This window comes from Brachycentrus maculatus, unplaced genomic scaffold (genome assembly GCF_059751285.1).
Source record: "Brachycentrus maculatus isolate JH-2025_06_01 unplaced genomic scaffold, ASM5975128v1 h1tg000104l, whole genome shotgun sequence".
NCBI classification, from domain to species: Eukaryota; Metazoa; Arthropoda; class Insecta; order Trichoptera; family Brachycentridae; genus Brachycentrus; species Brachycentrus maculatus.
Genome location: NW_028280858.1, coordinates 339169 through 352948, shown reverse-complemented (window position 1 = coordinate 352948; position 13780 = coordinate 339169). Strand labels below are relative to the sequence as shown.

The 13780-nt window shown below is 35.6% G+C and overlaps 1 protein-coding gene across 2 annotated transcripts in view; it reads left to right on the top strand.

Annotated features, from left to right (window-relative positions):
- LOC148310184 (uncharacterized) overlaps nucleotides 1-13780 on the top strand; it is a 47422-nt gene that overhangs the window by 5733 nt on the left and 27909 nt on the right. The window contains exons 1-2 of one of the 2 annotated variants that reach the window (XM_088258869.1): nucleotides 1406-2030; nucleotides 5068-5326. In XM_088258869.1, coding sequence (XP_088114995.1) covers nucleotides 1770-2030; nucleotides 5068-5326 — 520 coding nt within the window. In that variant the 5' untranslated portion in view covers nucleotides 1406-1769. Of the gene's footprint in view, nucleotides 1-1405; nucleotides 2031-5067; nucleotides 5327-13780 lie in introns of those variants that run through there. The other variant, XM_088258870.1, reaches the window with a different exon arrangement.

Sequence of the window (13780 nt, the reverse complement as noted above, 5' to 3'; positions counted from 1 at the left end):
AAAAAATGAATAAGCCGCAAAGCCTTTAGAAGCTTGTATGCAGGTAGGATAGTAAATGTGGAAATACATCACTAACAGTCAGAACATTGAAAATAAATCATTCTTGAATTTATTTTGCACTTGGCGGGAATCGAACCCGCGACGCTTGGTAGCTCGACGGTGACGAAAAATTATTGAAATGGAAATATGGAATTCTGAGCATGCCATTGGCTGGTTACGTGATCATTTTATACACTGTGTAACGTTTACTAATTTACCCATGTTTCAATAACTATATTACTGTTTTTTTCAAGATAATTGAAGGCCTAATTCAAATATATTCTTTATTTTCTTGTGATTTATAAGTGTCGGGTTGTGGTCCCGTGGTTGTCGCGGACTCCAGTCAGAGTTTCTCGGTTCGAATCCACTTTACCTCAATTTGATACCTATTTCTTATAATGAGCCGCTTAGGCTCACAGAAATAGTATGAAATGGAAATATTTGTGTAAATAATAAAATACAAATATTTCTCTTTAAAAAAAATACATAATAATGTTTTTAGAGTGTAGAAACTAGCTAAGATCGAAAGTTCGAAAGTTGAAAGTTTTTTATGTATTCTGTATATTTTTTTATCAGTTTTCACCAGTTCATAATTCCCCCGTCTGAAAACTACCTTATTTTGTTTTGACGGCTAGTTACTTTTACGTCCGATATTGTTTGACCTAGTTTTTTGAAAGGGCCCGCGATAATTGCCCCACGTTTCATTAGTGAGTTGGTATGGGTGTATGTGTGTGACCGTATTTAGCCAGATCGAGCTGATGATGTTGCATTTCTGATGTACTATTTCGATAAGCAGAAATAATTTCGTTGTTTTGAAACAATGGACCTACGGTGACATGTTTTATTGTACGTAATAAAAAGTAGGTTGGAGCTTGCTGCAAAATATGCTTGCTGTATTTACAGCATTTATTTACACACAAAAAGGGTAAATATGATTCTAATAATAACTTGGGGCAAGGTAACCATAGTACCTAAGTTAATGGAAACTGAACAGTTTTCTTATTTTGTTTTTTAAATATGGTTTTGTAGTGATGATTTTTTTAGTGAAGTTTTTTCATAATATTTGTAATTTTGAGGTACATTTAATCGTATGATTATTTATTATAATGGATAAAAAAGACTACATAAATCAAGCTGAAAATTATATTTTAATAATCATATTATTAAATTTCTCAAAGTGGGATAGAGCAGAATAAATTAATTTAACCCTTCAAGACAGTGGCATTCTTGAAGGAATCCTGTTTTAATTAAGGTTTTTTCAAAGATTTGTTTAAGTTTTGAGGGACAAGAACGTAAAAAAAATATATTTTTCGAACCCTTCAAAATATTTAGAAATACCATGTTAAAGTCAGTAAGTTTACTATCAAATGCCATATATTTTACGTCATCCTTAACGGTGTTTTATCTTATATTGTTAACGTTAGCTTCGCGACAAAGTAGCCATATAGGATATATTATTACGCACAAACATAACGTGTAAATAAGAGGCACGTTTAAAACTAAATGCGAGATTAGACTGCTCAGGCAGTTGATGTGAAAATGTTTGTATGAAGGTAGGCTAATAGATTTCCATAGATTGAAACGAATGAAAGTTATTTCATTTTAAATATTTTGACATGTTTATAAATCTAGCGTAAAACTTAGGCAACCGTATAAAAATGTGAAAAACAACGTTGCAAATTTAGCAAAGCGTCGCGATAATGGTGTAGACGATGTCTTAAACGAGTGTTATGGAGAGAAAAGCGTCCAGGGTTGATGGGAAGAAGAAATTAGCCAACGGGATACTGAGGAAGCCGCTGCCCCTGAACAACAACAACTTGGCGAAGGACCTGAATGAGAGGGCAGAGAGGAAACGGCAGTCGGGCGAGCGGAAGGCCGGAACAGCCCCGGCCAAGGGGGTCCCGGTCGTCCTTCCGCAAGGGTGCACTCCGCTCATGTACGCATGCCAGCAGGCGGACCACAAACAAGTAGCCGAACTTATAAAAAATGAGGTAAGGTCTCGATAATGCATTGTCCCTATGAGTGGGATTCTTATAAAATAGGGGGTTTCATACTCTCCCTCGTGAACAACACGCTAACATGCTTTCATCTATCTCTTGTTTGTTTTGATGGCAGAATCGATGTTTTTGAATAAAAAAGATCACTGTAATCCAGTGCTTCACAACCGGTGTGCTCGGCTGACCAAACTTAAAACACAGTAAGGGACATTTTTTGTAGTAGTAGATTCTACTTAGTGCAAAAATGCACAAAAAATGTCCCTTACTGTGTTTTGAGTTTGGACAGCCGTGCTGTAAGCCGGATACAGGGGTGCCGCGGCTAAATTCAATATATTTCTTAATATTGTCCATTTTTCAAAATATGTAGAATAATTATTGTAACTCAATATTTTTTACCTAATGGTCTATATATTTTAAATTTTGGTGTGGTGCGGAATTCTAGAAAGATTTTTTATAGAAAAGAAGTGTCGTAGGTTAGAAAAGGTTGCGGAGCACTGCTCTAACCTACCTCAATGGGTTTTTGATTTTCTCAACACAACTTTACCTATTAATATTAAGAGAGCTCATCTGATGCGATTACAGCATTATCATTCTTAATGAACAACGCAACGTACATTTTTTTATAGACATGTCTTAACCCGATGGTTGCCAGAGACGAGATATCTCGGCAAATGGCGGAGTGCCCGTATGGCCAGAGACGAGATATTTCGTCAGTACTTTTGATGACGTATTACTCCGCAGTTTTAACTCATATTGACAATCTGTCAAAAACGGAACATACATTGCCATCAGTTGAAGTTGTCACAAAATATTTTATAAAGTTTTTAAATACTTTTAAGTGATTTATCGGTATCACTTTCAGCTGACAGTTGACAGATGTCATTAGGGCTACCACTCAAACCACTTGAAATATTGATTATTTTAATCGATTGTTTTGAACGCCAGGGGTTTTTATTTTGCTCAATTTTTTTGTGTTTTTCTTATTATTTTAAAATATTCCATTGATAAATAATAGTTGTGTGTTAATATTAAATTTAATAAAAACTTGCGTGTGCGACTTAGTGTGACAACCCTGAAAATTTGAAACTGGTTTAACTTCAAGAATAAAACTCTAACAATCGATGCGGGATATAATATTTGGTAAGTAAATTATAATTCAATAAAAACAACAAAAAAAAAATCTTTAGACAACTTTTTTTTTTCAAAAAAATACTTGGCCTGTTGAGCACTGCGGCGTAATTTATTTGCGGCTATGAAAAGGTTAAAATAAGATTTTTTAAAAAAGTTATTTTTTAAAATTTTATTACTATTCTATTATGAAAACCCATCATATTATATATTTTTTTTACATAATTAATGAAATTTGTTTCTTAATAATCTAACTTTTTTTAAAAGATAAAATTTTATAAATAATTTATACGTGTAAATAAATAGTTTATGGTAAAAAATATAATAATGTAAATACTCCCTCGCAATGCTCCTGAATAATAATAAAAAACCTGTTCTTTTTTAAGTAAAAAGTGAATAAAAACTTTTTTTTCAAATAGTCTTTCTATTTTATTTTTAAATCAATATTTTTAAACCAAATTTACATATAAAATTATGGTTCAAAAAGTAAAATCATTTGTTCCGTTTTTTTGTTGATGCAGAAGGTATCTTCTGTTTTGGGATTTGATAAAAAAATCCAATATCTACCACAATTGAAATAAAAAAATTTCAAGTCAAAACTTCTAATAAAACGCTTTTAATAAATAAGAGAAAAGACCTTTTAACCCGGTTCTTCCATACCTACATAAAATATTTACTTATAAATAAATAAATATTCATTACCATTACAAATGTGAAAACACGTTGTTATCGTATCAGGTTTCTGACGTTGACTAGTAAACATTAAATATATTCGTAATATTTACGTTTTAAAACAAATATACATAAAATATGTAAGAATACTCGTTTCTATACGCGGAAAAACCCCAGACTTGTTTTAACAGTTTAATTTTATTCATACATATTAAATCAGACACATAAAGAAGTACCGTAGGGACAAATAATATTAATAAGGAATATTTTTTTAAACTTTCTTATTCTGTTTACGGGGAAATATAGTACCTACATATTTTGTTTTTATTTATTCCAAACAACGGGAAAATTATTTAATATTTCTAAATTTTGAGCTCTGTCAGCTGAATGTGGGATTGGATCACATGGAAATTTCCTAGGAAGAAGGCACTCTCTATTAAAATTAAAAATTTCTGATCTTAAGGTACAATATGGAAAGTTATTAAATTTGTCTTTTAATTTACATACCTTGTTATTTTATTTTGAGAAATAGGAAGGTTATGTCTGAATATTATAACCCCTAGCTTATGAATCGGAAAAATGTTTTTATGACATCATTTATTTCTGCAGTATTTAAGTATGCAAGTGCGTATTTTGTCAAATAATAATCACAATAATAATAAACAAATGGTCCTGTGATAGAGAAACGGGTTAATATTTTGTGTGACAATACTAATATTAATCACATCATCTACGTCCGACTTAGAAGCGTAATAGTTAGCGCATTCTACTACTTTGCGGGAGCTTTCCGATTCTATTTCCGGGGTGTTGAGATAAATATAAGTGTTTATGGTACTTAAATTTGACTTATATCTATATGCACTATTGAGTGCGGGTAAGTACCATACTTATCCAGTATCCTCCATAGTGTTGCGCAATCTTTTCTCTCCTACAACACACCAAAATTGTTCCTAGAATTCCGCGGCGCATAAATACCCAAAATATTTTTTAAACATTACCCATTAAAACATTATTTAGTTATAATAATTATTCTTTACTACATCTTGAAAAAAAGACAATATTTTGAAAAATAATTTGGCATTCATAACGAAAAAATTGAAATGTCAAATGCATTAAATTTGACCGCGGCACACGTGTATTCGGCTCACGGCACACCAGTGTGCCACGGCACAGCCCCGGTGTAGAGTGTAGAGATAGAGAGATGGAGGAATGAGCTGACGACCTGTTGCAGCCCTCCTCGGTGCTCAGGCGCGACCGCACGCTGAAGTCCGCCCTGCACTACTGCTTCGACAACCCCACGGCCGTGACGGCGGACCGCGTGCTGATGGCGGCGCCCGCGCTGCTGGAGGCGCGTGACCAGGACGGCTTCACGCCGCTGCACCTCGCCGTCATCCAGGGCAACATGGCGCTCGTCACCTTCCTGCTGGCCAACAGCGCCGACGTCATGGCGCTCGACAACGAGAAGCACTCCGTCGTGCACTGGGCCACAGGTCAGTGCTCTCTCATATCATAATACGGTAGAGTCTCGATTATCCGACCTAAACCGGCCGCGGCAAGGTCGGATAACACGGAAAATTATAAAAACGACATTGAAATGTGTTAATTTTATTTGCACATCGAAAACTTTTCAAATAAGTATATACTTATATATGTATATATGTAACATAATTGAATGTAACGAACTAAAGCATCAAAATGCACTTAGGGCAAAGTAATAAAACATGTTTTACAGAAGGTACATCACACAATGCAGTGAACTACGAAACTAAACTTTAGCTTGGGTAAAAAAGTCCGTGATTAGGTCGGATAAGTCGGAAGGTCGGATAACCGAGACTGTACTGCACACTACTATACGTAGTAAATTTAACATAATCATTGTATACTTTTCTACAATCAAAAATTCAAATTTTGACAGGATTTGTGAATACATGTATCACAAATGAACCATAAAACTCAAAGCCTAATAGAAGAAAATAAAAAGTCTATAATTTGATGTTTACTTCAATAATTTAAAATTTAATAATTGTTATTTAATATTTTGATTGGTACCTGAAAATAGATACAGTTAAAAAACTCAAAGCTAAATGTGTATGTGCTCTTTTATATCATATTTATTAACGAATTCTGTGAAACATTGTACAATATAAGTACATTTTACCTGGTAATGAAATAAAATAAAATATTAAATTATAATAATACTTATATTAAATAGTAAAATATTAATTTTATACATAATACTCAAAGCCAAATAGGATAATATATACCAATATAAAGTACAGGATTTGTGAATCTTCTTCTTCTTCTTCAAACCCATATCTACACCCAATGGTGCATAGGGCACTTCACCATATAAATACAATGTTATCTTGATCGTTAACGAATGAATGACTTCGAGTCTGAACCCAACATTCTATCCACTCCGCCACAATCTATAATATTTTAAAAGAAGCTTACCTAGTTATGTAATATAAATTACAAATTTCATGCGAATATGACAATTTCATTTTCCTGAGAAAACATAAAAGTAAATTGCCCTCTAAAATGAACCCATTCTATCGTGATATTTGAAAATCTGCAAAAGATGTGCGAATCGCTCCGATAGCAGTCACGCGTTTTCCCGTAGCAGCTGTCAGCTTGATTTGATCGTGCAGGTAATCACTGCTAAATATCTATAGAAAGTACCTGCCCAGTTGGCAGTGCTTGTGTCGGCAACACTGCTTAATACTTCAGATGTCATTTGGTTACCGCGCTTTCTATTATGGCGGTTTTATTGCGTTGATAATTGAGCTTTCCGCAATGTCTGTGCTTCAGCTTTACGACCTAGCTTAGCTATGATGGCAATGTAATTGAGGTTGAAAGCGGAACTGCACGATATCTTTTGTCTCTAGCTTGACATTGGATTCTCTAATAGAGGAAGCTTTATGTCAATAATAATTTGATTGAGCAATAAACAGGGCTTTTTCCATGTCGCTCACTCCTTTCAACAACGTCATATATCAAAAATCGTCAATTTTCAGTTGTTAATGTTTTCGGAATGCCCAGAAAATGTACTACATCCCAGGGAAAACGGCATATTTTTAACTAAATATTTACCCACTACAGGGCAGAAAGTATTGTTTTTGCATTTTGAAGAAAAGGTATTGATTGTTTAATTATTTTTTTAAATATTCTAAATATTTTTCAAATGGAGAAAAATCATTCAGGTTTTACCTAAAAAGATCTGTTGCACAGTAAAAAGTCTGACAAGTGGCTTGATATTTATTTTTAATACATTTCATTATATTTTAAAACTTTAAAAACGATCTCCAGAAAAATCAAGTTTTTTTAATATATGACGTTGTTGAAAGGAGTGAGCGATGTACGCTTCTCCGGCACCTTTTTTCACGGATATATATTTTTTTCATTTTCAAAATCAAATAGACGAAGCATTGTTTGCGTATACGTAATAACAATCTTTATTCATATAATTCGACAAAATGATAAAATATAGTATTGTAATGAATATTTAAAGATATTTGAAGACATGTTTTTTTTAGTAAAAAGCTTGACGTGAGGTGATTTCCGGGCCCTTTTTTTGTTTTAAAAAAAACCCTGGCAATAATAATGATAAATGTCGGTGTTTATATGTGCGTTTGTCCGCCTCTGTAGTGTAATGGTCAGCACGCTCGGCTACCGTTCTGGAGGTCCCGGGTTCGATTCCCAGGGGGGTCAAATAAATATAAGTGATTTTTTCACTGTAATATTTATTCAATATTACCCTGGACTGGTACCTGAAGCGGAGGGCTAATCACCTTTCCTTCGTGTGTAAACGATCAAGATAACACTGTGTTCATATGAAGCAGTGCCCTATGCACCATTGGGGTGCGGATAAGGGTTTTATCATTTATTATTAAATGTGCGTTTACATACCTACCTATTCTGAAACATTAACGATTGCTTTTCACTTAAAACGAACATAAACCCTAATTTATATAAATCTTGTTTTTAGAGTTACCTTGAGTCAAATTTTAAGTTAAAACTTGTCTAATGTGATAAAAATGAATGTTTGTTTTATGATAAATGGAATAGATAGACAAATTTACATTAAAAATAATGTAAATTACAATACACAATACGTTATGTACTATGGATAAAAAATTATGACACACTTTGAGGAGCACGAACTTGTTTATTTTGTAGTTAGATACGAAGGGCATGTTCCCTTTATTAGGGCACAGGGCACCGACCGAATCAATTATCGATCAAAATGAAATGGAAAGAGCAATGACTATAAACTACCTACATGTCCGCAAATCGATATTCAGCTAAGAAAAGCTTAATGTCCAATGTCGGGCTTGGGATTTTGGAGAACAAAAACCTAATTGTATGTATTGTTTCAACGTATTATTGTACTACAACAATGCTCCTGCAAACGAAAGTAAAAAATGTGTTATAAAATTGTAGCACAAATAAAAAAAATATAGGCTCAGCAAAAAATCACTTAAACCAGCCTATGACGGGTAATAAGTCCTGTTCTAGATTCTCAGACACCCAGACTACCATATTCTTCTTCTTCTATGTTGAGTAATAAAATTGTTTTTCCTTTCTAATTGAGAATTTTATTTTTTTCAAATATCGCATTGAATACTATTTTTGAAATTCGTATTTCTTTAATTTTGCAGCCAAATCAAAGATATTTTCTGATAAAAGTATTTTCACAAGAAAATAATAAGTGAAAAATTCTTAATTATAAGTAAAAAAAAAAATCATGATTTTTTTTGACCAGATGTATTTTTTTGTCATAAGGCTATTCAAAGGTTATTTTAAGCATTTTCCATTTAAGCCTCGTTTGGAAGTAAGGGCAGAAAATATTTAAGTATGTATAGAAAATATTAGAAAAAATAATAAAATAATAGACTTTCAATAAAATGGAAGCGGATGTATATGGAAGGCATTTTTGTTTTTCCTACTCAAGCACTACAACAGGGAATGCTACGAATTGCGAGGATTGCGTATTTTGAACCATATTGGGAGCCCGGAAAATTCTTCGTACGGTGCGGTTCTAATACTTCCTATTAAATAGGTGGGTACCTAATACAATGGGATACGCTCGCCCTATTTCTAACCACTTCCTTAATATGACCTAGATACGGCGAGGGGAGTGTTACGACTATTAAATCTAAGGAATTCACACAATCTAATGGGTAAATATGTCGCTCACTCCTTTCAACAACGTCATATTTCAAAAATCGCCAGTTTTCAGTTGTGCATGTTTCCCGCAATTCCCAGAAAATGTAGTACATCCCAGCAAAAGCGGCATATTTTTAACTTAATATTTACCCGCTACAGGGTAGAAAGTGTTGTTTTTGCATTTTAAAGAAAATGTATTGTGTAATTATTTTTTTAAATGTACTAAATATTTTGCAAATGGAGAAAAAACTTTCAGGTTTTACCTAAAAAGATCTGTTGCACAGTGAAAAGTTCAATAAGTGGCTTGATATTTATTTTTAATACATTTTATTATATTCTTAAACTTGAAAAACGATCTTATGAAAAATTTCGTTTTTTGATATTTGACATTGTTGAAAGGAGTGAGCGATGTGTAATGACCACGCATCGCTTATTTGCATTTAATTTATTTTAAAATAAGGTTTTCTTCTAACTCTTTTCCACATCTAATGGTGCATAGGCCACTGCACTGTATAGAAGCAGTGCTATCTTGATCGTCAAATATGTGAAGGAAAGATGATCAGTCTTGCGCTTCAGATACAAGTCCAGGGCAATGTTGAATAAATATTAGAGTGAAAAATCACTTGCATTTATTTTACCTCCACTGGGAATCGAACCGGGACCTTCAGCGTAGTTGCCAGACGTGCTGACCACTGCACTACGGAGATGGCAAAATAAGGAAAATTAGTAAAGAGACTAATCTAATTTACGTCACAATCCCTTGATGACCAATAAAAATGCAGGAGGTGATTTGAAAAAAAAAAGTGTTTTGTTCTTGTGAAATTCATTTAATGGCTTTGTATACTTTTTAATATACCAATATATGATAAAAAGTAAACCTCCTAAATCAACTTACAGGAAATAGTAAAGCTTTGAATAAACTTTCAATTTTTGATTCGATCGGCTTGGGAAAAATTAAATTAATAAGTTCGCAGTCAAAAAAGTTCACAAAGAATTTCAAGGTAATTCGATTGTTTTGTGGTTTCTGTATTACCAAAAAACCAACGCTAAAAAACGATAATTGAGATTGATTGTAGTCTTGACCTTTAACCGTCGCGAAAACTTAGTATAATAATTTATTCATACCTAAGAAAACACTTAATAAAATAGCAAAGTTGCTTTTGGCCTTATAGCGAACATTTTCTTGCTTTTTTAGTTTTTTATTTTATTTTTTTTTAAATAGATTTTGATTGTGATAAACGACTAACGTGTAGAACGTAACGTGCTCGGTCTTTCGCAAAATTATTTTTGAAAATAAAATCCGGGGTTGATATAATACGGTATTTTACAAAATTAATAAAATTGGTTGTAACTGAAAATCAATGTCTCTTAGGTGCCTGTAATTTTCAACAATATATTATCCTAACAAAATATAGCAGTCAGGGTCATATTTTCAAAAATCTTAAGTTCTCCAGTATCAATCCATTTGAAATATATATACTATATATTATGTATATTAAATTTTTTAAATATTTCTGTTCCTTCTTTATAAGAGTATTTTTATCTCCCTACTACTGGAAAGGATATTAAAATACTATTGTGTTGAAATAAAAAGAAGGCACATAAACATTTAATAATTACAATATAATATCCTGATTTTGTGAAGGTTGTCACTAAAATCTTATCGCTTTATTAGCACTACTCGTATACAATAAAAATGCGGACACACCAGCTCCAAATTTTGGTGAATATTTTATTTGAATAACGCTAAATCCAAAATACGTGCATATACATACTACTCACTAATTACTACTGAAAAAAGTGAAGTCCTTCGTCCTGATGCTGGTAAAACACGTTTTGTCAAAAATGTACACCTTGAGTATAGTTGCCAACACTAATATAACTTTTGGTACATCCACCGAAATCTGACAAAATCTACCTATCTATATCATCGATCTGGATCACATTATTTTTTGTATGACTTGCGATCGAAACACTTTCCTCCCTTAGGTACTTTTCACTATTCCACGACGATTTTTTTGGTACATTATCTTTCTTTGGTTGTTGCTAAAAAGTTTGACAGCAGAAACATACTTTTCTTCTGGGAGACAAAATGTACCGAAATTTCTCCCTCTCGTCTGCCAATTTTCACTCCATTCAGGTTAACAAAACTGCCATCGTTATTCTCAGGACACGTATTCAACGACCTAAAGTAAAAAAGATCAGGAATTAAGAATTCGCTTAGTACCAGTAATGAGATGAAATAAGATGGTCTGTTTTGGTTGATTTACTAGTAGGTTTGTTACGTATATTTATTCTGACAAAAGGTTAAAGGAATTAATAGTAAAATACATCATGTGTAAATTATCAAATATAAATGTAACATAATGTACCTCTCTTAGGGGACACGAATGTATGAATAGATTTTTTTACCGATACTTAGCATTTCATTTGCCATTTGCTTTACGTACCTATGTAGATATGAAAAAATATTAAAATTATTATGTGTCATGCTGCTTTGTTGGTCTGAGGCTCTTAATTTAATGGTGTTGACCTTTAAGTATCGTTTTGACACGATATGGTAAGGCCAATGTGATTCATTATTTATATTGACTTGTGAAAAGGGGGTTTACCGTAATACTGTATATACCGTTATATATAAATAAAGTATTATAATTAGTAGAGTTTATAGCGTAATCAAATAAGTGGAAAATTGTCTACAAAAGCTTCTTCGACAAATTGATGACATTATGAAAACGTGTACGGTTTGAAACCGAGTTCCCAGTCGGATCACCAAGCAACTGACACCTTAGCGTTTACCGCAAGTAGAACAAACTCTAAACAATGTTTTATCGTTCATCTAAATTGGTTGATATAATATGTTCTACTCGTCATTTATATCGTGGTGTCCCCGGGTTTCGTACAATCTGTCTTTGACTTGCGCTTTGATCTTTCCCTTTTCCTCCCTTTCATCCCTCTTCCAGGTATTTTCACAAATTTACAAATGAGAAATTTCGAAAACTGGAATAGTACAAGTACTTATTTTGTGTTACTCACTATGCGAATGACTTGATTGATGTACTATTCTGTAAAATTCCCAACAACAAAAAAATGTGTGTGTGTGTGTGTGTGTGTGTATACACGTGTACAATTATGCTGGCGATAGCTGTGTTTTCCATTCTGCAATATTTAAATTAATCTACATTATTCACGGTTCCCAGTAGCCGGTGTCGGTATAAGTCAAGGGGTGGGTCGATATCCACGCTGCGGTCACACGGCGTGGTCAGCGGAGTGGCTAGCTAGCTCGCTATAGCCCGCCAAGGTCGAGGGCAAGAATTATTCAAAGATAAGCATCGCTTTACAGGAAAACCTAACTCGACCTACGAGAATACTCGTGTATATATGGCTACCGGACCTACCACTGACTCATCGCAATTTCGGAACAAGCTAAGAGCGTGATGATGAACAAAATTCGTATTTTACTGTTCGCCACAGTTCACTGACACAAGCATATTTTATAACTTCGCCTTGGTTAAATTGCTGGTAAAAAAAATGTTTACTAGGTAATATTTTTTGTACGCGACGCGGCGACTAGGCAATCGCGCCGCAGCACAAAGTACTGTAGATGCCGCAGGTGCTGGCGTCAGCGCAGAGCGGCCGGGCAAGTCTCAGTCCGCGGCCGCGCTCGACGGTGAATCTACCCGCGTAGAGATCCACCGAAAGCCCAGAGATCCCTTGCGATCGCCGGCGAAGGCGGTATGTAGCACCGGCAGTCGCAACCTGCACGCAGCAGGCAACCGGGTCGTAAGTCCGGTATCGCTCCGTCGGGTCGTCGCGGCGGCTCCGTCGTCGTCCAGTCCGGGTGCAGTCAGCTCCAAGGTAAATCCGAGTCCAAGTCCAGGGGGTAGCGGCGGTCGAATGTTCCTGAGGGGCGATGAGTCCGGGCGGGCAGCGAAGTCGGGAAGAAGCGGGGCGGAGAGAAGAAAACGCAGCGGTAGTCGGTCGAAATCTGATTTATTAACTTGAATACACCCCTATATATACCCGCTCTGGGTGCCTCGCCGTAGCGCCGCCCGGCCGTGCCTGACCAATCGCGGAGGGGGGTATGTCCGCCAATCACGGCGTAGAGGGAGCGAGGGCATTCGCGTACCGTCTCCCTCTAGCACGTATAAGGACATCCCCACTCCGCTACTTCGGCGCAGTCGAGCGCGCACCGCAGAGCAGTATACACATTACAATATATTCAGTCTTATAGATATCTTAAAAATAGCTTAATCTAACCTAGAGCTATTTCTCTCCTCGGTATGGGCAAAGACCACCCCCGAAAGCGACACATTTCAGTCTTTATTGAGGGGGTAGTACATTGCTAACACATACCGAGGTCCCTAAGCTAATTAATTCTATTTCTAAATCTACGTTTTCTTTACGTCGGCTACACTCCCCCCTGCCGAGGAGGCATCCTTGCGCCGACGTCGTCTCCCAGCAGCAATACGGCGAGCTTGATGGCGGGTCTCGTGTATGTTCCGGCGGCTGTCTGGACCCTGGCGCTCCTCACTTGTCCGTCCTTCCCCGGGGTGACTGCTATGACGCGCCCCCGCGGCCATTCGTTCCGCGGCAGGGCTGCGTCCGTGATCACCACGATGTCGCCGACCCTAATAGGTGCGGCAGCCTGTTGCCACTTTCGCCTCTGTTGTAGCGTCGGAAGATACTCCCGCATCCATCTCTTCCAGAAAGCATCCGCTAGCTTCTGTGCCACGCGCCATTGCTTCTTCAGGCATATTCCCGGCGGTACGCCT